Source organism: Babylonia areolata, chromosome 7 (genome assembly GCF_041734735.1).
Source record: "Babylonia areolata isolate BAREFJ2019XMU chromosome 7, ASM4173473v1, whole genome shotgun sequence".
In the NCBI taxonomy this organism is placed as follows: domain Eukaryota; kingdom Metazoa; phylum Mollusca; class Gastropoda; order Neogastropoda; family Buccinidae; genus Babylonia; species Babylonia areolata.
This window is the reverse complement of record NC_134882.1, coordinates 23,985,962-24,013,599: the sequence shown is the minus strand read 5'-3', so window position 1 is coordinate 24,013,599 and position 27,638 is coordinate 23,985,962. Positions and strand designations below refer to the sequence as shown.

Below are 27,638 nucleotides of genomic sequence, written 5' to 3'. Positions count from 1 at the left end.
CTATTCCAGAAAAATTATTTTTATAGCAGTTAGTTCATATTTTGGCCCTTTTTTTCACGTAAAATGACTGGCCTATGACCTGAAATGTTACTGCATTTGATTGTCAACAATTTAAGAAGGTAAACGAATTTGGTTCAATGTCCTGTCACATACTGGTGATAGTAGACATTTAGGGAAAGTATTCATTTTCACATTTAAATGTTATGATTTTAAAATAAGATAAATAAAATAGTATGAAACCAGTAACTTGACAGTCTGTGCACTCACCGAAGATGTAAAGACATCTCTGAGGATAACGATGATCCAACAGATCAGAAGGAAAACCCCCAGTGCGATCAAGCCATACTGTACTGCTTCCGTCACTTTCACTGCCAGCAGCACCTCACTCTTGAAGTCCTTCGCCGACTTGTCATCGATAGTAGCTGACTGGGTATGATCAAACAGGATGGGGTGAAAAAGAGACCAGTTAAAACATGAAAAAAGTGGAGGATGAAAATGATAATCATCGACGTTTCTGCTGCTTCTAAAGTAATAATGACACTGTTGTTGATGGTAATACTTTTTTTTCTTTTTTTAAAGAAGAAAAAAGTCATTACATAATAATAAAACAAAAATAAACACGATAAAAAAAAAAATGTGATGGTAAAAAGAAATCACTAAATATCTAAAAATACCAGAGAAAAACAGCAGGCCCATCTCTGGTATGTAAAAGAAAAGCTTTTTTTTTTCGCTCCCAAGTGCAGGAAAGGTGGTACACAATTAACAGTGGTTGGAGGAGGGTGAGGGTTAAGGTCAGTGGTGCTTGCATTGACACAGCGCTTCTTTATTACCATCAATCTTAACTTTCTCTTTTGCCATATCAATTTTTCTCTTTTTTTTTCTTGTTATAATAGTTCCAGAAAAAAGCACAATAACAAGTAAACAACACACACATACAAAAATATTTTTTTCTGAACCTGCCCTACATCATTCAAATAAAAATGTTCCACACAATACCTGTTTATGTATGAAAAAGGTACTTCAGAACATGCCAAAGAAATCTTGTGACCTTGACTCTATCCCTGCACCTGCCCGATATGACTGATTGAGATAACTCCCACACTTACTGTTAAGCCTATGTCATCTAGCATTGCACCTCAGCGTTTTAAGCATGCTCTTGTCAAACCACTTTTTAAAAAAGGCTAGTCTGAATCCAAACTGTTTGAAACACTTTCATCCTGTTTCCAATTTACCTTTGTCACCAGACATGACATCTTTATATTCATTACTGTTTACTGTTGTCATATATCCATACTTTTTTTTCTTTTGGTAGGTGCTCAAGGCCTGACTAGCACATAGGGTTGAATTGTAGGTCAGGCATCTGCTTCCTTTAAAAAGAAATGTCCTAAAGCTGTGGTCTAGCACTTTTGGATCAGTCCACATGTTGTGACACATCCTTGAAACTGAAACGGACACTAATTCATTGCTGTCAAAGTGTGCTAATGCTGAAAACAGAAACCAAACTGCCTGGATTCTTGTTTCAAGGTAAACTAAAATACTGCACCACATCAGTGCAGCTGCAATGTTCTCTCTGTGGACTAGCCCTGCAATAGGTGAGTGCACTGTTGAAACAAAACTTAATATAAAATATGTACACAATGTCGCTGAAAACACACTCAGTCTGCTTAAAATGCTGGTGAACAATGTAGAGGCCAAAGCCAACAAGCTAGAAGCACTGGGTGAGAATGCAGCTGATTGAGAAAACAAAACTGGACATGCTGACAGCAGTATGGAGATACCTGTACTGGGTGTTACAGGTTACAGTTAATTTGGAATTTGGGGTACACAGTGTAGACAGACAGAGAATCAGTGCAAATCAGCTGGCACCACTCACCTCACTCAGCCACAGGATGGGCAGCACCACATAGTCCGACAGCTTTTCCAGGTCTCTGGATTGGGGGGTGGGGGGTGGGGGAGGGGGGGGGAGTTAAAATATAAAAAAATATAAAGTGAAGCAAAATGTTTAGGTGCAGGCATGTGATGCAGTGTGTGTGTGTGTGTGTGTGTGTGTGTATTTTGCCAGTGACACATTCCATTTGTCTTGCTTGTTAGTCACTTAATATCATAGTGCCCTGTGGTGATCCATTTTTGCAACCTTTTTTTCCCTCCAAAACTGATGTTAACTGTAGTGTTAGCGCTCTGGCCCCTGTGCTAAGGACGTACAGCACATCATAAATACCCATTATAATTATCATCATGAACATTATAGATGCAGCTATATTAAGGCAAAGATACTTATGTAAATTTTCAAGAGATCGTACAATAGCTTCCATCCTGCAAAGATGCACACACATTCATGATAATAATAGTAACAGGAATAAAAAAAAAATAATAATAATAATAGTATGCATTGATATAGTGCTTACCCTGCAGCTCTAAGTGCATTAAAAAAAAGACACACTGATGTCTCCTTGACTTTTGACTTCTAAATTTACATAGCACTGATATTCTGGCAAAAATAAATCACTAATGGTATACCTCAGTGACTGAAAATTGGATAAAAAATCCAAAGTTCTATCATGGTTTTACATTTTCCTAGGAGCCATTCTGTGATGCTGACCTTTTCTTTTCACAGATTTTGTTTTCACCATGACCAATGATTATACCAAGGTTGCTGAAGATTATGTGAGACTACACCTCTCTTGCACGCATAAATGTTTCCTATCAATATCATAAGCCAGGCTGAACTTGTGCTATACCAGTCACAAAACCAAATCTGATTAAAATTGGATTGAAGATACAGTCTCTATCAAGCTATTTTTGCTAAATAATGAACTTGACCTTTGACTTCTCACCCTGCTTATCATATCATCACAAAAGGAATGCATTTCAAGGTCTTATTAATATCTTATATCCTGCCAATTCTGACTCCTGTGCCACTTGTGGAGGCTAAGAAAACTTATGCCAATATTAGTGTTCACCATGGGGGCACACACACACACACACACACACAATCAAAACACCAAGTTAACACACAGACTCCATTTTTTTTTTTTTTTACAAACATAGCTGAATAAATAATGTTTTCTAGGAAGTATACTATTGGCACAAAATAATTATATTATGCACAACATTAACCTATTCCATTCCAGAGAATTTTCTGCAGTCAAAGAGTGTAGCCTTCAGTGGTGAACCCCTGCAGTCGAATCGCTTCGCCTCAAGTGGTGTAAGGGTTTATAAAATTCTCTGCTACTGACTGGGCTCAATTCGCATACACAGGTTTGTCACTCAAACCACACAGTCTCTCAGCCCACACTCAAGTCTGACACACACAAAAACATGGCAAAGGCTGGACAAAAAGGTCATAAAGTAGAACATATTAACCCTTTCACCCTGAGTTTAGAGTGCAACACTCCCTGGTGCCAGCTGATTTTCAAGAAAGAGCAAGAAATTACACCTACCGATTTCAAATTCCTATAACTGTTTTTTGTTTTTGAATCAAATGACTTCCTGTTTTTTTTGGTTTTTTTGGTTTTTTAAGTATGAGGTATGATGGAATTTTTGTGTTTTGGAGCAATAAATGATGTTGGTACAAGTGAAATATTTTGATTTTTGTGTTAATTATCATGGTTTTTTTTCAATACAAATTTTGCACTTTGACATATTACAGACATAAACAAAGACAGGTACAACACAAACATCACTGCAATGCAGTTGAAAACAAAGCAAACTGAAGTCTTCAGTACAACTATATTTCCCATGTAATGGTGTAATCCAGAATATAATCCATGGGAAAAACACAAAATGAACTTGCGTTTTTGTAGGAAAAAGGAGTTTGTATTATACTCCATGTTTGGTGATACATATACTTAACATGTCAAACTGATGTAAACTAGACCTATCGGTTTTGTCGTGTTGTGTGCTGTAGTGCTGGTTGTTTGTTTGTTAGGTTTTAACAGTAAATCTCAAGCACAATAATAAACATACAGGACGCCATTCCAGATTCCAAGCTCAAGTGATTATTACCGGAATCTCTCAAATACATCATGAACATGCATTATGCCACATCTCCCTTTCTTTGTAAATGATAGACATTTTCAGAAAGCCTTCCCTTTCTTTGTTGATGATGGACATTTTCAGAAAGCATTACAACTTAAAACTTGAAGAACATGTACTAAAATAAAAATGACTATCTTTAGGTGGTGTGTGGGTTTTTTTTTGTTTTTTTTTTGTTTTTTTTTTTTGTTTTTTTTTACAAAAAAAACAACAAACTTTCTTTCCAGAAACAACTTCAATGTTCATTGTTGTCGTTGTTTTTCAACTAATTACAAACTCAAAACGAAAAGTTTTTAACTTCAACCTCCAATTTACTAATTTAAACCAACTTAAATTTAACTTCAGCCTGAAAAGATTAAAAATTTAAACACAAACATTTTAATTTTAACTTTGTTGTTTGGTTGAGTTAGGCAACTGTGCCATTAAATTTAAACTTTAAAATTGTTTAAGTATTTAAATCAAACTTGGCAGCCGTGCCTTTACATTTTAACTTTAACTTTATTTTAGTTCAATTTGGCAACAGTCTTCCTTTTACAAATTCAGTTTTTGTGGGGTCTTGATCGGTCGTCCACTTCGAGACCTCTTCACATCAGGGCTGGCAGGTGCAGACTGTGGCTGACGGAGATACTGGCTGGTTCTGGGTGACCGGGAAGGGACTTCTGGACTGAGGTGATGGGAAAGACTGGGGTCAGGAACAGGGTCAGGGACAGGATCGGCTCCCAGGGATTTGGGGAAGAGTGTGGACAATTTCCTGGGGACAGGTTTGGGGCGTTCAGGGTTGGGATCACGGGGAATCAGATGAATTCTGTTCCTCCTCTGGTGTCCACTCGGCGTGTCCACCTGGTACGACCTATTCGGCAAAGTGTTGATGACTCTTCCTGGTGTCATTGCTGGCTTGACCCAGACTGGTTGGCCTGATGCCAGCTCACTTGAAGGTCTGGTGCGATGAGCGTGGTCGTAGTCCTTTTTTTGTTTCTTCTTCAGTTCCGCATCTTTTGCTCTGAATTCTTCCCTGCCTTCTCCTTCAGCGAAGCACGAAGGCAGTGTGGGAATTCGGGTCCGCAGTTTTCTACCCATGAGCAGTTCTGCGGGGCTGAGACCGTGTTGCAGTGGTGTTGCTCGGTAGGTTAGCAGAGCCAGGTAGGGATCTTCAGTCTTCTTCATTAGATTTTTTACTGTCTGAACAGCTCTTTCTGCAGCACCATTTGCTTTTGGGTAGTAGGGGCTGCTGGTGACATGACTGAAATCATACTTCATGGTAAATTCCAGAAATTGTTTGCCGGAAAATTGTGGCCCATTGTCTGAGACGACGATCTGAGGAATTCCATGTCGTGAGAAAATGCTTTTTGCATGATTGATGACTGTTTCTGCTGTAGTGGTCTTCAGATGCGCTAATTCTATGTAGCGAGAGTAGTAGTCCACAACCAACAAGTAGTTCTCCTTTTTGAGTTCAAAGATGTCCATGCCGACTTTCTGCCAAGGGTAGGCTGGTGTGTCGGAAGGAATGAGGGGTTCTGGGGGAGTTGGTCGTTCTTTGATGCACACAGAACAGTTCCGTACCATTGTCTCGATTTGCACGGACAATTTGGGCCACCAGACACTTTCTCTTGCTAATGCTCGACATTTCACGATCCCCTGGTGCCCCGTGTGAAGCTTCTCCAGAATGTCCTTCCTCAGCGTCTCTGGGATGATCAGCCTGGTTCTAAACAGAAGTAGACCATCTTCAGCAGCAATTTCGGACCGGACTGTCCAATATGCTTTCAGTTCAGGATTTTGTGGACATGAACTCGGCCATCCCTCTTGAACGAAGTGTAGTAGTTTCTGGCAGATCTCATCTTTGGCTTGTTCGTTTCTGATCTGCTCAATGCGATTCTCTGTTCCTGGCAGATTTTGTATGATTTGTCTCACATACAGTGTATCTTCTTCTTCTGCTTTTTTGTCTTTGTTGTTGTTCGAGTCCACTGGTGCTCTAGAGAGAGCGTCAGCTGTCACCAAGTTTTTTCCTCTGGTGTATTGGATGTCGAATTGGAAGCGCATCAACCTCATTCGGAATCTCTGGATTCTTGGGGTCAAGTCTTCAAGATGCCTGGTTTTCAGCAGAGACAGCAGAGGTTTGTGGTCCGTTTCAATGGTGAGATCACGTAGACCCACAAGGTAGTCAGCAAACTTCTCACATGCCCAAGTCACTGCCAGAGCCTCCTTTTCAATTTGGGCATATCTTTGTTCAGTTGGTGACATGCTTCTGGAAGTGTAGAACACTGGTTTGAGGTGTCCATCTGACTGTTTCTGCATCAGTACTGCCCCTAGGCCAAATGAAGATGCGTCAGCTGAAACAACAGTCTTTTTGTCTGGGCTGTAGTGGGCAAGTATAGGAGCTTTCATCAGTAGTTTCTTTATTTTCTGGAACGCTTCCTCTTGAATGCTGCTCCAACACCACTCATTGTCCTTCTTGAGTAGGTCCCTCAGTGGTTTGCTGTCTTCCGCTAGTGTAGGGCCCGCAAACTTTGAGACATGGTTGAGGATACCTAACAATCTCCTGAGGTCTGAGATATTTTCCGGCCTTGGAAAATCCTTGATTGCCTTCAGTTTCTCTGGGTCGATGGCAACTCCATCTTTTGAGACAATGTGTCCCAGGAAAGTGACTTTGTCTTTGGAGAACTGGCATTTCTCTGCATTCAGCGTGACACCTGCACTGTCCAGTGTTGACAACACTTTCTCCAGATGACGATCATGGTCTTGCTGGTTTTCCCCATAGACAAGCAAGTCATCAATGTCACTGATGACCCCCTCATGGTCTGAGAGGAGCTGACTCATTCTCCTTTGGAAAACTTCCGGTCCCGAACTGATCCCAAAAGGAAGTCTGGTGTAACAAAACCTCCCAAATGGAGTGATAAACGTTGTCAGCTCTTGACTTTGTTCATCCAAGGGCACTTGGTGAAATCCGCTATTACAGTCTAACTTGGTAAAGACTGTGGCTCCCGACAGCTGTGCCAGTAACTGATCCATGGATGGCAGTGGATAGTTTTCTCTGCAGACAGACTCATTCAGTTTGCTCAGATCCACGCAGACTCTGATTTTGCCATTCTGCTTTGGTACCACAACAATTGGTGCACACCAATCTGTTGGCTTGGTGATGGTTCGAATCACCCCTTTTTCTTCGAGTTGGTCCAGTTCCGCTTTGACTTTAGTTCGCAATGGCAGTGCTAAGCGGCGAGGTGCTGCCACTGAGTATGGAATACAATCCTCTTTAAGATGGATCTTGTAAGCGGAATGCATCTTTCCCAGACCGGTAAACAGCTTAGGAAATTTTCCTTGGTACGACTTCTCCAGATAGTTCGAAACAAGATCCACTTTCTCAACCAACCTCAGCGCAGCAATGGCTGGACGACCCAGCAAGGGCTCCTCCAGTCCTGGTACAACAAAGACTTCTTGTCTTGTGGTTCTATCTTTGTACACAATTTGTGCCGAAAATCTTCCTTCAACAACGATCTCTGTATGTCCTGGACCAAACAGTTTCTTTCCAGCTCTCTGTAGAGGTCTTTTGTTCCTTGGAACCATGCTCTCTGGGATCACTGTAACATCAGCACCGGTGTCAAGCTTGAACTCGTTCTTGATCCCCTCCATTTCCAGCGTGACCCTCCAAGGGTTTGTAGTCACACTCCCCACGATCATGCCTAAATACAGCTCATCTTCTTCTTCCTCTTCTTCCTCCACGATGTGGACAGCAAGGGAACGACAAACGGTGGCGTAGTGGCCAATCTTGGAACACTTTCTGCATCTAGCATTCCTAGCTGGGCAGACTTCTCTTCCATGTGGGCTTCTTCCGCATCGTGTGCAGATTATTCTGTCATGGGGTGCATATTGTTTTTGACCAGACCACCCCTGTTGTCTTAGTGGTTTCGGCTTCCTGTACTGCTGTTGGTTCACTTTGTCCACTGTGGCCTCTTCTTGGATTCCACCACCTGATATTGACTGACTCTGATTCCGTGAGGTTTCATGTGCCCTGCAAATTTCTATGGCTGCCTGCAGCGTCAAAGTTTTGTTCTGAAGGAGTTTTTCTCTCATGGCGTCGTCATGGATTCCAATCACAACTCTGTCACGAATCATTCTCTCTGGATCAGGAAAATTGCAGGATTTTGACATCTTGCGGAGAACTGCAACATAGGTATCGATGGACTCATGAGTTTCCTGTTTTCTGGCATGAAATTTATAGCTTTCATACACCTCATGGGTTGTGCCGAGACAAAACTCAGAGAATTTTTCGATCACTGTCTTGATGTCCTTGTCTTCTCCTGGCTGAAACTTCAACCCTTCATAAACTTCCTGTCCTTCGTCACCAATGCAAGTGAGAAAGACTGCACACTGGTAGGCTGGATCTTCTTTATCCAACCTTGTGGCGATCTGGTAGTTTTCCCACTGTCTCTTGAACTTTCTCCAGTTCACCTCTACGTTTGATGAGAGATCCAACTTCGAAGGAACAGGTATGTTTGCTGTGAAGAATTTCTGTGCTTGAGCCATTTCGTATTAACAACCATCCAAATGGTTAAAGATTCTTAGTTACAGCAAAGAAAAATTGCCTAGACTAGAAATATTTTGGATGTCCTCTTCTTCTGTTCACTAAGCTATTTTAGTAACCCAGCCAGCTGGTTCACCCTGTGGTTCCCCAACGTGATGCTGCGCCAGACAGGAACACCTAAAATACACGCATAAAAATGATGTACTCCTTAGAATTCAGACGATACTAAGAGAATGATACCGTTCGTGACGTCATCGAAAAACGTCATTCCATCCTAAGGAAAGTTCGCAAGGAAAATTCGCCCTACCTTGTTAGCGCTGAATTTCTCACTGTTTGCCTTGGATGGTAATCACTTCTGACACCATGTCGTGTTGTGTGCTGTAGTGCTGTTTGGTTGTTTGTTAGGTTTTAACAGTAAATCTCAAGCACAATAATAAACATACGAGGACGCCATTCCAGATTCCAAGCTCAAGTGATTATTACCGGAATCTCTCAAATACATCATGAACATGCATTATGCCACAGGTTTGCTCTGCTTGGCCAAATTTCATGCGGCTAACAGTGAAAAGACGACCCACCTTGCCCGGTCCGCTTTTAGCCAATCAAACGCCTCTAAAAGCTACAAGCACTGAATCATTCTGTGGCCATCGAGAAAATGCCCCATGAGAACCACGGCAGAGACGCGGGGACAGACGGGCGGGCATTCGAGTTTGACATGGTAAGTATATGTATCACCAAACATGGAGTATAATACAAACTTCTCCTTTTGGTGTCATATACTGTACCATGTCAAACTGATGCAGAATTTAAAGCAAATGGAGGAGGGGAACGCCTGGTTCGCATGGGAAGCCCTAGTAACTGAGACGGCAGCGTTAGCCGCGACAAAGGAAATCCCCTTGGAACCGTCAGCCCTGGTCATACGGAAATCCCTGAGGTAGAAGTTGATGAAGGGATTCTCAGACCGCCAGAAGGCTGCCTCCAAGACATGCTGTAGCGGCACTGAGTGCTGGAAAGCAGCTGAAGTGGCTATGGCCCACACTTCATGTGCTCTGGGATTAAGACAGCTGATATCCCTGTGAGAATAGGCTCTAAGAATGACTTGGGAAACCCAGCGGGAAATGGTGCCTGCAGTGATGTCTTTCTTGTAATTCTCATTGAGGGAGATGAGAAGACGTCTCTGAGAAGAACGCCGGTGGCAAGACCTATCCCAATAGTATCTGAGGCACCAAACAGGGCAGAGATGCCTATCCTCATCATCTTGGGCAAGAATATCAGACAAAGGTCTGACCCTCAGAGAGGGGGAAGGGACCTTGGGGTCTTAGTTCTTAGCCAGGAACTCTGGAAGGAAACGGAGGGTGATGGAACCATCTCTGTGGAAGGCCAGATCTTGTGGCATTCCACTAAGACCATGTATCTTGCTTCTATGACGGCCTGTGGCCAGCAACAGAAGGAAAGTGGTCTTGAGGGTGAGTAAGTTGAAAGGAATAATACCCAAAGACTCGAAGGGTTGCTTTCGAATGAAATCAAGCACCAGTGTGATATTTCTGTCTCTAAGATGCTCTCCTGCTCCACTGAGCTGGGCACAAAAGGAGTGGATCTTAGAGGGGGGTGGTCCTCTGCCCAAGGCAGCATGTACCCCGACTCTAGCACCGACACAATCCAGTCATTGAGTCCCAGAGCACGCCGCTGATCTGCATGCCGGGACAAGTTCCCTACTTGGAGGGACTGGCAGTGCTGAATCGGGGCCCAGTCATTGGGGGTGCTGCCTTCTGGCCTTGGGCATGGTCGGTCGACTTGGACGGACATGAGGTGGTTTATTCCTCTGCCGCTGATTCTGCGCACGCCGCTGCGACTAAGGTGGCATGGCATATTGAGGGGCCTCAGTGGCTGGTCTCTTCAATGGCAGCGAACCCTGGCGCCCCTGGGAGGTGTGGGCTAAATATGAAGCCACCTCCCTGTTCGTCTCTGTCCTGTGGCTGACAAAATGGGGCGCATACTGGCCGAAGAGAGAGTGCCCTCTCCTCTACTGGAATGTTAGAGAAAAGCATATGAAAAAATAAAAAGGAAGGTAATTGAAGGAAATTATGACACAGGGGGATTAAGAATGATAAATATGGTCAGTTTACAAAAGTGTTTTTATCTGCAATGGGTTGGAAAACTTTTCAACACTGCAGATGAAAACTGGAGTTACATCCCAAAATGGCTGTTTAAACAATTTGGAAAATGGCCAAAGGTTCCCGACATAAATTGCACACCTAATCAATTAAAAGAAATTGACAATATTTCAAACGAATTTTGGAGAAAAGTTCTCTGTACATATTTAGAAACCAAACCAATAGAATCAGCAGAAAACGTACATTTTCACAATTTTCAAAATCAACTTTTGTGGAATAATAGTCTCATACAATTTAAGAAAAAAGTATTATTCTTTCCTCACTGGTCTCAGATTAGAATAGACAGAATTATGGATATGATTAAAATAGAAGATAAAAGACCATATACATTGGAGGAAATCCAAAGGAAAGTACTTCAAAACAATGCTTCACTTATTTTGAATATCATGCTTTAATGATTGCTGTTCCAGCAGAATGGAAAGAATGGATCAGACAGGCATACACACAAATTCACACTTTGACAAATGAAAGACATTTTGCAAACAACTTTAATGATAAGCCAAAAGTAATATCAAAATATTTCGATAATCAAACAAATGACAGAGATATAAGAAATCCGTGTGCATGTGGATTCTGGAAAAGAAAATTTGGCATTGAATTAAAAAAAGATATCTGGCTAATCCCTCATTTTGCAAAAAAAGAAGTAAGACTGCATGAACTGCAATGGAAGATCCTCCAAAACATATACCCAACAAATATTCTGCAACATAAAATGAATGTGACTGATGACAATAAATGCACGACTTGCAAAGATGTGGTAGATTTTACTGAACACTTCTTTTTTGAATGCCCAAATGTCAATAATTTTTGGAAAGCAGTTAAACATTATGTAAGCAGTAACATTGGAAAAAAAGTACAATTGACAGTAAATGAAGTCTTGTTTGGCTTTCAAAATAAAGAAATTAAAAACTACATGGTAAATACCAAACAGAATAATACTTATTGGAAAGATGTGTATAAGTATTGCCAAGAAAATTAAAACAACGTCTCCAATCTTTGTAATTTTTGAACAGCAAGTCTCATGTCGAAAAATACAGTCCGTATAGGTGCAGAATAAACATAATGCTTGACAACACTGACAATGTTCTGCATATACATGGCACATATCTTAAATGTATATGAAAACTGCAATGACACTGTTGACTAAGGTCATAACAGCAATAATTATGCATCTAATTAATACCATTATCATTCCTCTTCAGCTCCTCTTCCTCCTCTGAGCACCTATTATTATTATTATTATTGCTATTATAATAATTATTATTATTATCATCATCATCATCACCATTATCTTTTGAGAAAGAATTGGGTGAAACTGTCACATACAAGGCACACTAAGAAACCCAGACATACTTATGCACATGCAGAATATTAATGTACACAACAAATGTCCATCATTAGAAAACCCTCACACAAAAGAAGCATGAATGGGACTATTCCTATCTCCTTTTTCTTTATCACACAATGTGTTCTTTTCTATTTGAATATTTCGCTTTGCTACCATCAATATTACTATCATTATTAGTAATGATTAGTACGATTATTATTATTTTATTCATGTTTTTTTTTCTTTTTAGGTCAATGAAGAAAGCCACGTGCAGAGCACAAAGAAAAAAGTATTTTAAACAAAAGAAAAAAAGGGGACCCCCCCCCCAAAAAAAACAAAAAAAACAAAAACCAAACAAACCCAAAACCAAATCAAACAAAACAAAAAAAACAAAAAACGGTAACGATAATAACAAATAACTACATATGAATCGGGGAGAGAACACAAGTTTTCCTTACCTGTAGAAATTAGTCAAAAGACCAATGTGTATTCGAAAGTCTTTCTGCTTTAATTGATCCACACGATGTACGTCTTGAAGCAAGGTGCATCGCAAGCAAAATGGCGATAATTTTAAGTGAGTTCTGTTCACACATGTCTCTTTGTGAAGGTCAAGGTATTCGTGTCAGGGTTGTGTGTCTCATCAGGGCCTAACTACCCGATTTCATGTGCTCACATTGAGCTGTTGTCAAATGATGTGTCCACCTCCATGTCTTCTTCGTTTCGCAGATTAAGATTTTTGTAGCCTACATTTTTTGTCTTGTTAAACCTTATATTGCCTTGCTTGTTCAGAATCTATAAATACGACTCACTTTGTTGGGGAAAAAAAAAGAGCTGCATAGTTTAAAAAATGAATACAGGCTAAAAAAAAAAATAAAAAATAAAAAATAAAAAATCATCAGTAATACATTGATTTAACAATTCTTTAAAAAGAATGTGAAGACATCTGTCACATATTTCATTATGTCCGTACTGTCTCAAGAAATGTTTATTTATTTACTTATTTATTTATGTATTCATTAAGATGTTTTACTATAGCGCATATTCTTGAAGCTCTATGCATTTTATATCATTTCATTGCCAACATTGCATGTTTCCAGGACACTTTTCATTTCTCTTTTCCTGTCCATTTGCAGGTAACCTGTATAACGACCACAGCAGAAAGATGTTGATGAATGAATGTAAGATTTGTGGAATGGATGGGTGAGAGATGTGGAATTAAAAAATTGTTGGAAAAAAAAAAAGTAGCCTGAGGGTCTGATACAACATGCGTGACCCATGCTCATCCGCTTGTTCGTCCTCCTCCAAAGATAGAGGCTCCTCCTAACAAAAGAATTAATTTCAGATTTCAGGAAGACCAGATCTGACCCCTCACCACTTGTCATTAAAGACAAGCAAGTAGAGATCATCAGCGAATTTAAATTTCTCAGACTGATCATTTCCAACGATTTGAAATAGGAGAAAAATATGGAAAAAATTGTTAAGAAAGCACAACAGCGCCTGTACTTTCTTCGGCGCCTCCAAAAGTTTGGAATTAGAAAAGAAATCATGGTTGATTTCTACCGAGCAGTCATTCAAAGCGTGTTAACCTATTACTGTTTGGTACAAAAACATAGAATAGAATACAACAGAATAGAATAGAATATTTTTTATTGTCATAAAACCTTAAAGTTTATGTGTGTGTGTGTGTGTGTGTGTGTGTGTGTGCAGTGCGTGCATGTGTGAGTATGCACAAGTTTTTATATTGATATGCACTTGTATGTATCCTAATTTCTACTGTATCTGTGTTTGTGTATGATTTTCGATTTGTGTTCGTACATTGTTATGTACTATCCCCCCCAATATTCCTTGTGAACCCGGTACACTTGGTAATAAAGACATATTCTATTCTATTCTATTCTATTCTACTCTTGCTTCCAGTCCATCCTCTGATGGGTGCCATCCCAAGTGGATGTACCCGCTGGGGTGTCCTGTGAGCTGTGGTCAGCTCAGCGGGATGAGCTGGGACGATCCCGAGTGGGGACCATGGCTGCAGTTGTTATGTCCTTGATGCCTGAAGAGGGCAGGGAGTGTGTGGACTGTAGGTCCAACCACGATTGGGATGGTGGGTGCCGCACCTTCTCAATGAGGGCATCCCTGGATGCAAGAGGGACCCATAAGTGCTGTGAGGGAACAAACACCCACTCATCTCCCTGTAGGACTGAGGGCTGGGTAGGTGGAAACTGCAGGCTCCCCCGGGCCAGGCGGGGCGACTCGTTGGTCCTGACAAGGAGGCCGTTGTGACCGTGGAGGTCACCTGTGGGGTAACAGAGGCCTGATTTGTGGACTGAGTGGCAATATTGGCCGAGGAGCTCGACCTGACTGACAAGAAGTCGATCCACTTGTCAAGGCCGTGTGTGTCCCACTGTGAGATGTACTGGGTTGGATCCGGGGGGGAGAGGACGAGGGGTTGGCCCCTGGTCCTCCCGGCAACCCAGCGTGCCCCAGGACGGGTAGAATGGGGGAAACCACCCGTGGGTGCCAGCCAACCTGTGACCCCAACCCCAAGGGTCACTGGCGCCTTGACCTCCATGAAGGGAAAAACTTGGCCAAGTTGGAGGGAGGTCAGGTCTGACTTGGGTGTCAGTCCCGCCAGAAGACCGGCGGGCTGACTGCCCAGAACCGCCTGACACGTGTTGGCCTCCCCCTGCAGGGGAGACCAGCTGAATAGTGGGAAGACCTGCAAATCAGGTGGCCACACAAAGAAATGAAACGAAATGAAATTATGGTGCTTAGAGCCTCGCCGACCACTAAGGCCATCTCAAGGCTATCGCCGCGTCAATAACTACTACAAGGATAAAAAAACAACCAATTAAAACGAGTCACCACTTCAAACTTTCCATTCCAAAGTTAAAAAAAACTTCCATAGTTTAAAACCTTCAAATCTGGTTTAAAATGTTCACTTCTTTTAAGAAGTCCATCAGCGCCCACAGAGGGACATCACGAAACAAGGTCTTCAAAGAAACCGCCATGTAATGTCTGCGTCTAACGTCATGCAGATCCCAACAGTCAAGGAGCACGTGTTTCACGGTGAGAGGCTCGTCACAGGGAATGCATCGAGGGGCCTCCTCCCCCTTCAACAAGTAAGAATGAGTAAAAACAGTGTGCCCCGTACGCAGTCTGCACAGCACAGACTCCTCCTTTCTGTTCTTCACCCCCGAAGGGAGGGTCTCTTTTAGGTCCAGACGGATCTGGAAGAGCTTGTTGTCCGTCTGGGTGTTCCACTCCTCTTGCCAAAGATCCTTAACGTAAGTGTTCACCTTCCGCTTCATGTCTGTATAGGGTACAAAGGATCTGGATAATTCTTTCTTTACAGCGTTCCTGGCCAGCAGGTCCGCCCTTTCGTTACCACGAATGCCAACATGTCCGGGAACCCAGGCCAACACAACCTCGTATCCTTTCTTCATTGCGAGAGTAAAATCTTCATAAAATTCCAGCAGTTTGGGATGAGTGATATTCCTGCAGGCGATCGCCTCCAGGGCTGACAAGGAGTCGGAAAAGATCATGAATCTCTTTTGTTTCGAAGAGAGAACCATTTTTACTGCCAGAACCAGTGCGGTCAGTTCCGCAGTGTACACCGAGCTGTCAGACAGGATGTGTTCCGTTGAGGGCCGGTCAGGAAAGGCGGGACAGAACGCAGATGCAGCGACTCCGTCCTCTGACTTGGAACCGTCAGTGAAGATGCTTTGAAAAGTGGGGAATTTGTGGCAGAGTTCCGAAAAGTTCTGTAGGCCAGAGAACTGGTGGTGTCTTTACGGTGTGAGGCCAGATCAAATCGGACCTCAGGTGTTGTAAAGGTCCACGGAGGGCTGTCAGGGAACTCAGAGAAATCTGAGATGCCACCGACATCCAGATCGGCATTTTCTAAGTGCGGCTGAATGCGGAGTCCGAGAGGAGGTATGCAGTTTGGGTTGTCTGTAAATTTCTTATTGAAAGGGTTGTTGAATACAGCGTCATAAGCAGGGTTTGTAGGTTCAGAAAACAATTTCAAATAATAATTCAGGGTCAGCTTCAGTCTGCGGTTGGAGAGAGGCGGTTCCCCCGCCTCTGCATACAGGCTGTGCACAGGGGTGGTGCGGAAAGCACCTAAGCTGAGATGGAGCCCTTGGTGGTGTACAGGGTCCAACAGTTTCAGGTAGGACGGTCTGGCCGAGCCGTATACTACACTTCCATAATCCAGTTTGGACCAGACCAGGGCTTTGTAGAGGTGCAAGAGAGTTCTCTTATCAGCACCCCAGTTCGTGTGTGCCACAACTCGGATGATGTTCAGGGCTTTTTGGCAAGATACTTTCAGCTGTTTAATATGGCTGAGGAAGTTCAGCTTCTGATCAAAGACGACCCCTAAAAATCTGGCTTCCTTGACCACCGGGATGGTGGATGTTCCCAGATGGATTTCAGGGTCCGGATAGAACTGGCGAAAATTATGAAAATGGATGCATTCAGTTTTGGAGGACAAAAATGTGAAGCCATTCTCCTCTGCCCAACACTGGATTTTGTTGACGCAGAGCTGAAGCCGTCGCTGGATGCTGGCATACGTGCTGCCAGTTGCATATAAGGCAAAATCGTCCACGAACAGCGAGCTGTCCGATCCTTTCTGAACGGATTGAACGATGTCATTAATTTTGATGCTGAAAAGAGCCGGCGACAGGATGCTCCCTTGCGGGACACCCAGCTCCTGCTCGTGAATGTCGGACAGGGTGGTGCCGAGTCCCACCTGGAATTATCTGTCTTGTAAAAAATTGTGGATGAATTGAGGCAGGTGTCCTCGGAAGCCAAGCTTGTGCAAGTCCGAGAGAATACCAAATTTCCAGGTGGTATCGTAAGCTTTCTCCAAGTCAAAAAATATGGCCACCACATGTTGTTTGTTTACAAAGGCATTTCTTACAGTGGTTTCCAGACGAACCAGATGGTCAACGGTAGAGCGATGCTTGCGGAAACCGCACTGTTCTTTCGCCAGAAGGCCGTCGGTCTCTAGTTTCCACATCAGTCTACCGTTGACCATCTTCTCCATCAGTTTGCAGATGCAGCTGGTCAGTGCAATTGGGCGGTAGCTGGAGGGGTTTGAGGGGTCTTTTCCCAGTTTCGGCAGCGGGATTATGAGGGCTTTCCGCCAGGAGGGTGGAAAAAAGCCTGTGACCCAGATGTGGTTATAAACTTTAAGCAGGGTGTCCAGACAGGTTTGGGGAAGGTGCTTTAAGAGTTTATAATGGACCTCGTCCATTCCTGGACAGGAATCCGTACAGGTCTGAAGGGCAGATTTAAGTTCATTCATTGTGAAAGGAAGGTTGTAATTCTCTGTGTTGTCGGAAAAGAAGTTACATGGTGTTTTTTCTGACAGGTTTTTGGTTTTAAGAAACCGAGCAGATTTGTTAGCAGATCTTGAGTTCTGTTCAATTGTGGAGGCAAGCAAATTGTCAACTGCTTTCTTCTCTGTGACCAGAGCGTCTGAAAGTTTAAGATGATGAAAGGTTGGGCATACGTTTTTGCCCTTAATTCTTTTTAAAACCCTCCACACTTTCTTCTTGGGTGTGTTGGAGGTTAAGGAAGAGCAAAAATCTCTCCATGACTTCCTCTGGCTCTTTTTAAAAACATACCTGGCTTTAGCCCTCAGCTGTTGATGGGTTCGAACGCTATCGGTCTCCGGTCTCCGAAAGACGCGTCGCTGTGCTCTCTTCAGAGACTTACGGGCCTCCCGACATTCCGCGTTGAACCAGGGCGTTCTAGGCACCCGAGGCTTGGAGGAAGACGATGGGATTGCTGCTTTGGCGCAAACTAAAACGATCCGAGTCAGAGTGTCAGCAGGGTCCTTGCTTTTCAATACTGTTTCTTCCTGCAGCTCCGCTCTTATCTTCTTGGTAAAAAAACTCCAGTCTGCTTTGTCATAGTTCAGGCGGTCAGGCAGAGAGTCACCTTCTCCATCTGTGGGGCGGAGGACGACAGGAAAGTGGTCACTCCCGTGGAGATCGTCGTGCACTTTCCACTCGTAGTCCAGGACCAACGATGGATCGCAGACCGACAGATCTAAACACGAGAGCTTTCCAGAGGACAGATGAAGGTAAGTGGGAGACTTGTCGTTAAGACAGCACAAGTCCATGTCGGAAAGAAGGTTTTCCAAGAGAAGACCTCGGGCTGATGTCATCTCACTTCCCCAGAGCGGGGAGTGTCCATTGAAGTCGCCCAACAGTAAAAACGGACGTGGGAGCTGGTCGACCAGGTTCATGAGGTCCTGCCTCAGAACACGGACGGAAGGAGGAAGGTAGAGAGAGCAGACAGTGATGGTTTTCTCAAGTGTGACTCTGACTGCCACCGCCTGTAAAGGGGTGCTTAAAAGAACTGTACTGTATTAAAGGGACTTGTGAATAAAAAGAGCGACACCTCCCGTCAATCCCTCTTGCTTCGGTTGAGCGGGTTTAAAAACGGAGTTAAAACCAGAGAGAGATAAAACCTTGCCATCTCTTTGCAGAGTCTCCTGCAGTGCCAGCACTGAAGGTTTCAAAGCACGACAAAGCAGCTGGAGTTCCTGAAAATTGGCGTAGAACCCCCGGATGTTCCAGTGGATCACTGCCATTAAAAAGGTTAAAAAAAAATAAAGCAGCAGCCTATTCCATCGCTACCCCCTGCTCCTCTGCTTGCGGTGGCTCAAGGTCGGCCAGGATGGAGTACTTATTTTTAAAAATTAATTTTTCGGATTCCGACCGAGTCGGAATATCCACGACCTTGGCCCTTCCCGATCCCGCCGAGGTCGCAACCCTCCCCTCCTTGAGTTTTGGAGGTACGGGGGGTTTCCGGCCACTTCCGCCAGCCCGAGGGCCAGGCAGACGAGAGGCGGGGCGAGGGGTGCCGGGGGGTGGGGTGGGGCGGGAGGCGGACAACGTGCCTCCGCCCGAGGTTTTCCGCTCCCGCCCAGCAGCCCCTGAGGACTGCCGCACAGGATGGGAAGGGGTGGACACGGCGCCTCCACCCAAGGCCAACGGTTCCGACGAGGTGGGTAAGTTGTCCGTCTGCGTCCCTGTGGACGTCGTCTGGACCGCGACGTCCACCATCCTGGGTGTGACGACAGAGGCGTAAGACGCCTTAGGCGACGCGGCCTCCACCCGTTTCTTTGCCTCAAAGAAGGATATCTTCTTTTCTGTCTTGACCTTCTGGATTTGTTTTTCTTTTTTCCAGGTGGGTGGCCACCTCCGCAGTTCGCACACCGGGCTGGACTAACGCAATCGCCCTGGTGCCACACGCCTCTTCCTCCTTACATCGGTCTCTCACGTGTCCAAATTTCTGGCATTTGAAGCATCTTAGAGGGGACGGCACGTACAGGCTTACACTAACCATCAGGTATCCGACCCGAATGTCCTTGGGGACATCCGGGCAGCAGAAGGTGAGGAAGAAAGTGTTGGTCGGGACTCTGTCCGACCCCTTCCTCACCGTCACCCTGTACACGTCGGTCACTCCCTGAGAGGACAGCTCGCTCTTGATTTCAGCCTCAGACACACCTTTCAACTCCGGGCATCTGATGACCCCCTTTGAGCAGTTGAGACCTTTGTGAGGGGAAACCTTCACCGCCCTATCCACAAAAGTGGTCGCCTTGAGAAGGAACTGTGTCTGCCTTTTTGACTCTGTCTGTACTAAAAATGCTCCGATCCTCAGCCTCTTGATGGATTTCAGCGATCCTGCCAGACACTGAAAGCCCTTCTGGATAGCGAAGGGGCTGAGAGCCGACAAGGGCTTGTCGTCATCAGCGCCCTCCATCACAAGCCATGATGGCCAAAGTCCAGAGGTCTCAACGACCTCCCAATCTGAGTCTGAGTCGTCTGTTCCTTGTCGTCGTCTTTTTCCAAAGTTAGGGGGGTGTAATTTTTTGGAATTCATGTTGAGAAAAATGTAAATTCATCCCTCCCTTACCCACCCACCATGGGGTCCAACTTAGGGGCCAGGGTCAAGGGAACACCAGCTTGACCCCTTCCAGGTTTCGGGAGGGATATACGACCAACAGCCTAGCTCCAACGTGTTCCCCCCCGATCATGCCCAGCTCCCGGGGACAGAGAACCGAGCACTACGGGGGTTACCTTCGTTAGCCTCTAAACTGCCAGTCTTGACCCAGCCCCACGAAGGGGTAGCCAATTGACACACACGGGCCAATGTGTGCCGCCTGTCTTAGGAGAGGTCCTAGCCAAAGGGATGTGTTGAGAGCAGCGTGCTCTCTCAATCCCCAGGATCTCATTCCCCTCCATCACAGGTCGCGCCGCACGGCAAACACGGCGGGCCTAAAGAAGGCCGCAGAGAAAAAAAGAATGTGGAAAAGAAGGCTTGATGGGGAGCTGAGGACAGAAAAGAGGCGGTAAAAAGAAGAATAGAGAATAGCGAAAGGGACAGTGGGTCACGTTTAGTTTGGGCCTCACTCACGACCTGTTCAGCATGGGAAGCCCTATCAGGGGTATCAGTACGAAAACCACCACTTATTCAGCCCTAACAGCTACGATGGCTATGTAGGCTGTCAATTAAGACCTGGGACCAGAGCAGCAAAACCCCAAGAAGCACTGATGCCCCCGCCGACATAGCTCGCTCGATCACTGGCCATTAAGCCTCCCGACCATGACAAGGTAGTGACCCTCCCGGGAGAGGGTCAAGAGAACACCAACCTGACCCCCTCCAGGTTTCAGGAGGAGGTGGCCACGCGCCCTGAATCTCCTCCCATGTGGAGACTGGGGTGGCTTGGCCCGGGGTGGGCAAAGTTGAGGTCCCCCCACCCCCAGAACCAAAACTGTCTCCCCCACAGATGGAGGTGGGGGAGGGGGGTCAGCAGTGGAAGGAGGAGGGGGAACAGCAATGAAGCCCCTGAGCGCCGTCTCTGAGTGGGGACCAGGGTAACAGCCGGGCGCGGCCTCCACTGCAGAGTTTGTGCCTAGCCGTGAGTCCCAACTGCCAAGAGAGGACTTGCCATTCCCCTTTTTCCTGCCTCCTGCTGGGACACCTTGGGAGGTGACACTCGTACCCCTTTCACCCCGGTCCCCTTCATGACCACTGTAATGGTAGAAGTGTTGCCTCCACGATCCGCGTCTAAAGACGTATTGCTGCAGTCCCAATCAGGAGAAATCATGAGTTCCCGGCCTGGAAGAGTCTCTTGCCGAGTCTCGATCACAGCATCATGATTCCTGCCGTCATGGGATGACGTACGAGGCATAGTAACTGCGCTTAGGCACCCAGCGAAAATCCGATCCCCAACAGAGAAAGGAAAGACAGGATCGACTGAGAGGTAGAGAAAAAAGTACGATTCGAGGGGGCAGAGTCGAATCGAGTACACAAAAGGTAAGAATACAATAAAATCAAGCCACATGCAGCAAAATAAGGCCAAATGAACACGCTTAATAGCCAAAAAAAGTGTAAGATGAGACAGAGCGTAAACCTGACAAGATGGTGTCGAGAGCCTTGGCCAAAGGAATGATTCAGCGCTTGTAGCTTTTAGAGGCGTTTGAATGGCTAAGAGCGGACCGGGCAAGACAGGTTGTCTTTTCACTATTAGCTGTGTGAAATTTGGCCAAGCAGTGTAAACTGATGGGCCCAGTTTGCATCAGTTTGACATGGTACAGTATATGACAGCAAATGATGACTTCAGTCACTTCACTTGAAGGTTTCAGTGTCGTCACTTGAAATATCTTACTGTAGTGGAACTACATATATACTTTGCAACTATCTTATGAAACTGAAATACTACTTAAGTCAGAAAATAAAAGAATGGAGGTAAAATATGTATACAAATATGTACACAAGTCTGAACTGTTCACAGTTGGAGACCGTGAATTTTGGTTGCTGTTGCTTTCCTGTAGTCCTCCACAGTATGATACAGTTCAAAGCACAGAGTGGGACACATTGGCTTCTTGCACATTATGGTTCCAAATGGCAGGTTGAGCAGCCAGTATGTCCACCAGTAGTACTCGATTTCAGGCTTACAACAAAGCCCCAACGTGATCTGAAGTGCTGTGTGTATGCCTTCATCTCAGGGACAGTGATGTCTTTGGCAGCATTCAGCCATAAATGTTGACTGAGTTCAGTGATGCCTGACAGCAGCTCCTCTGCATACAGATTAGACTGGTCAGCCATGAGTTGGAATGCTGATTCTGGGAAGAAAAGCATAAAGAAATCCACTGGATGGAAGTTGTCAGTGTTGACAAGGACACCTGAAAAACATGAGCAAAAAAAAAAGTAAAACACAATTAGTAATAATTATTTAACAGCTGATTTATTATCATCTAATGATAAATACTGCAAATAAAAGATATTATACTCATAAACAAGTGCACAAATAGCAAAACAAAGATTTTCACACAGTTATGTTTTAGACAGTGTATCTCCATAATCTTCACAAGAAAAAAAAACTGACATGAAATGTTTGTCTGATAAATAAACATACTGCTCTTGCTCTTCAATATCCTATACTTGTCTGATACAATGGACACATAATTTTACATGTGCAACTAGTGAATGAACAGTGCACCTCTGATCTGTCCATATAAAAAATGAGTGCAACCTAATCATAGTCACACACTTTCTCAGTGAAATACATGTGCGAGCACACACACACACACACACACACAGAGCTCTTACCTGTTTTCTTAGTAAAATTTGGAGGCCATTCTTCAGGACAGTAGGGATCATCCATGTGGTATAACACCCACTGAAACAAATCAGCGCTTGACACAGCTGTTATACCACGCCCCCTCCCTCCTAGTCATTGGCGTGTAGTCGAGCTCGACCCACGACCACGCTGTGTTGTTGGTCTCCGATGTGACACAGACGCTGCCACTTGAGCAACACACTCTTCCCCTTCACTGTGATAGTCACTCACAGCTGCCGATGTGGTGGCCATAGCAGGAACACATGCTCCACTAGTCTGGCCACGCCCCGTACGCTCGTGACTTGGTACTTGTCTCGGTGCCCAGTCACCGTCACTATCACTCTCCCCCTCAGACAATGAAACTTCTTCACCATCATATGGCGATTCTTCGCCCGAATCTTCATTTTGCTGGCCTGGCTGCAGTCTCAGTTGCTCGATAACTTGCTCAGTTGTGAAGTAGCGTTGTCTACTCATCGATGCAGCCATTTTGGAAAGTGAAAAGATCAAAGTTGCAGATAAAACTATAATAAATTCACTTGAAAACTTGCAGAGGTAGTGTAAAGATGGCGTCAATCGATAGAAGGGGATTCCCCTAGTCACATGCACAAAATATGGCCTTTCAAACCTCCTCAAAATAAGAGTGGTAGGTTTGTGAATGACCTACCCTGATTCGGTCGCCTTTTGGCGACATTGGCGGCCTCCCTTGCAGCTGCCAAAAGGCAACATCGGCAGCCAAAGTGTTAAACAGAATACACACAGGAAAATAACAAAACACAGCGCCTTATTCATCACGCAGTAAAACAATATCTTATAAAATAACATTAATTTTAAGCTACACAACTTGACAATAAGAAATATTTCCATCAATTCTTCATTTTATGCAGCTGACAAAAATACTGCATGTCACCTTGCAAACATTAGGCATGGAATCTGTCTGCAAAAATGCAGATTTCTGCTGCTGTGAAAATTGTCTGTAAGCAAACACACGCAACACACAATATTGGATCAGCGTCGGATGCCTACAAAAAATTAGGCACTGTGTGTGCTACTGCTGCCCATCTCAATTACTTGTGCATACAGCTCTGTTAATAACAGCAGGCTATAACAATGAACTTGCTTACTTTGCGCCAGCCAAAGTACCATGACAACATAGCATTACAAACAAGGGTTTAGTGATCAGTGTTTGTGTGTACTGTTTAGACAGTGTGCACAACCAAAGAAAACAAACAATATACATATAAATACCAGGCTGACCAGTCTGTGCAAATAATACATGTATGTGTGTGCATACCACTGTTAAAGACATTCTGAATGCAACTTTTGCATTATATCAGCAATCATTTAAATGTGAAAATATTGCCAGGGTATCTGTAGACTGCACTGATTTCTATTCTTTGAAAAATATTTTCTCTGAGGGAACATGCATACTTCAAGCAATTCCCATGCCTGAGACATACAAACCATAATGTCTCATATAGAATAAAGCTGGATGATGCAGAGGTGGCCTAGGAATTATGCATTAGCATAGGAAATGATAAAATTTGAGTGTGTGGGATGGAATCTCTTTAGTGGTGGTGACACAAGTCAATTGGAAGAGATGATGAACCGGGATCCCATATGCAGCATGCACCTAGAGCTTGTTATAGACCCAATGGCAAGAAGCAAGTTGTTTCTGGCAAAATTTTGCTGCAAACCCACTCCAATATTACTTGTTTGTATGCGCATGATTGAAGTTTGACTCATGAAACGAATGACAAGTGCCTAAAGGCAGCTGTCAGTCGGCTCTACCCAGGTAGGCAGCATCGTGCAAATAACTCAGTTTGTAAGTACTCAGTTTGTAAAGTACTTAGAGCTTGGTCTCAGACTTAAAATAAGCACTATATAAGTATCAATAACAATAATCAAACATCAGCAATACAAAGTTACATATTCAGAGAGGGAGCTTACTTGATGTCAGCAGTTTTGTTGAGGTAGGCATTCAGCTGCAGTCTCTTTGCTGCATTCATCACCACACCAGTCATCTGTGCACATGCAACTCATGCTGTTAACTAAAATAGTTTGGGTTTTTTTCCGAGAATACAGCACTTGCAAACTTCTCAAAAAGCTTCACAATAAAAACATCAATCAGACATAAACAACACAAGAACACATACACACACACACAAACACATGCAGAAGAAATAGATTTAGAGAGCCTTAATTATGTAAAGACTGCATGAAAAGGTATGTTTTTATATGGCTTTAATTAAGCTTTTCACTTTCATGTGCAAATAAATCTGCATTTTCAACAGCCCAGCCAGTCATGTAAGCATACTTCCCTGCAAATGACCACTGCCTTGGTGCATGTTCAAAGCAATATCTCAGCAAGTTTTGGCTCAATTTTGATGCAAGTTTTTGCGTTTTGTAAAGCTAAAAGTTATTGAGCATGTCAACATGGCTGCCAGGGTGCACAGTACTGAAGAGGTGGCTAGAATTTAGTTTGATTTTCTGCATAACACTGATAATAACAAGTACAAAAACGTGACAGAAAGACAAAATGTAGTGTTGTTGCTGATCAGTTGAAGTGATTCTGGTTATCCTGATGATGGTTACATGCTATGAAGTACACTGAAAGGTCGGGGACGATTCGTGATAGAAAAAGAAGAAAAAAAAAAAAAAAATTCTAGCTTGAAACCTTCATTTCAGGAGATTTGTTTAGAATGAAACCCTCCAGATAAAAGGTTCAAGATGAAATAGTGTTTACAACGATATTTGTGTTGCAATATTGTGTGATAATGTGGAGTGATGGCCTAGAGGTAACGCGTCCGCCTAGGAAGCAAGAGAATCTGAGCACGCTGGTTCGAATCGCAGCTCAACCGCCGATATTTTCTCCCCCTCCACTGGACCTTGGGTGGTGGTCTGGATGCTAGTCATCTGGATGAGATGATAAACTAAGGTCCCGTGTGCAGCATGCACTTAGCGCATGTAAAAGAATCCAAGACAACAAATGGGTTGTTCCTGGCAAAATTCTGTAGAAAAATCCACTTTGACAGGAAAAACAAATAAAACTGCATGCAGGAAAAAAAATTTTAAAATGGGTGGTGCTGCAGTATAGCCCTGGGGAGAGCAGCCCAAATTTCACACAGAGAAATCTGTTGTGATAAAAAGAAATACAAATACAAACAATGTTTGTGGGTGTGTGGGTGGAAGGATGCATGTGTTTACGTATTGTGTTTGTGTGTAGTAAGTGTTCTTGACATAGACATCCCCTCCTCTGTGACAGGGTATCGCAGCGTGTGCAACATTCTTGCTATAGACAGGGCAGCTTTTCGTGATGACGTGAAATCAGGACTTGGGCGCTTTGTGGACTGTTCATCTGACCAGTACAACAGTGCCCTTCAGGCAGCACTGGACAAGCACACCCCTGCATCTCGTTGCAGGATGTCGTCCAGGAAGGTGTCGTGTCCATGGTTTGGGCTTCTTGGTGAGGAACTGCTAGCAGCGAAGAGAGAGAGGTGACACGCGGAAGCACAGTGGAAGGTATCTGGTTTAACTGTCTACAAACAAGTCTACCAGAAAGCCAAAAACTTTGTTACCTTTCTTGGGCACAAAGCGAAGACTGTTTTTCAACACCAAGATCTCCAAAGCTAAATCAAGCAAAGAACTAAATTACAAATAAGCTTTGTGGCAGAACAAAATCTTCTTTGTTTCCTTCTATCTATCCATTTTCATTACTGCCCAGTGCGTTTTCAGATTTTTTCTGCTAAAAAATTGTTAACCTCAGGAAAGAACTGGATTCACAGTCACTTGTGTCACATCCCTTGGGAAAAGAATTTCAAGGTGTTCCTTTTGTTGCTTTCACACCTGTTTCAGAGACAGATGTACTGAGTGTGTTGAAAAAGTCTGCTCCAAAAACATGTGACCTGGACCCCCTTCTTTTGTTGCAAGGGAAAACGTCTCCAGAAGTTAAGCCCTCCTTCCTTCGCTCACGCTTCTCCTTAATGGCCAGCGTTCTCTTGTTTTCAAACATCTTTATGCCACTGGAAAAAAATAAAACAAGAGCGGCAAGGCCTTCAAGACGCACTTGTGATAAATTACGTCCCCTAGCATAATTACAGAGTAATTTCCCTTATTTACACTCTGCACCGAAACGTTTGCAAATAAATAAAAATTCCATGCTTAGCAAAAGAAGTTCCTGTTTGCACAAAAAATGATAATAATGCCTCCTCTTGTTGTTGTGTCAGAATAAGAGGTCAAAGTGCCAAGTTTAAAGAATACAAAAAATATAAATATAACAGTGAATGCAGTTTGCATATAATTAGGTTTCTTTTATTATTTTTTTGCGCCCATCCCAGAGGTGCAATATTGTTTTAAACAAGATGACTGGAAAGAACTGAATTTTTCCTATTTTTATGCCAAATGTGGTGTCAACTGACACAGTATTTGCAGAGAAAATGTCAATGTAAGTTTACCACGGACACACAGACACACGGACACACACACACACACACAGACAACCCGAACACTGGGTTAAAACATAGGTTGGAGACCCTGTCTTGCCACTTTATGCCAAGGATCTTTCGTAGGCATCTCTGGCGGAACTGCTCAAGTTGTTGAATGTGACGGAGATACATCCTCCATGTTTCACAGCAAGGTGGTCAGCACGACAGCTCTGTAGGTTTTCATCTTGGTGCTGAGCCTGATGCCTTTGTTGTTCCACAGCCTGTTGCTGAGTCTGCCAAAGGCGGAGTTGGCCTTGGCGATGCGCAGCGTCACTTCTGCATCAAGGGCTCCGTTGTTGCATAGGGTGCTGCCTGGGTAGCAAAACTTGTTGACTGACTTGATCTCTGTGTCATCGATCTTGATTACAGGTGGGGAGGAGGCACTGGCGTTCTGTGAGCTAGCTGGTTGGTGCATGGACTCGGTCTTGCTGAGGCTGATGGTGAGTCCAAAGCGCCTGCAGGA

General features: G+C 44.0%; 1 protein-coding gene across 3 annotated transcripts in view; it reads right to left on the bottom strand.

The window, feature by feature from the left end:
* LOC143283910 (lysosome membrane protein 2-like) overlaps positions 1–27,638 on the bottom strand; it is a 179,327-nt gene that overhangs the window by 23,295 nt on the left and 128,394 nt on the right. For all 3 annotated transcript variants that reach the window (XM_076590324.1, XM_076590326.1, XM_076590325.1), the window contains exons 10-12: positions 24,642–24,715; positions 1,874–1,928; positions 268–426 (exon numbers count right to left, since the gene is read on the bottom strand). In XM_076590324.1, coding sequence (XP_076446439.1) covers positions 268–426; positions 1,874–1,928; positions 24,642–24,715 — 288 coding nt within the window. The remainder of the gene's footprint in view (positions 1–267; positions 427–1,873; positions 1,929–24,641; positions 24,716–27,638) is intronic.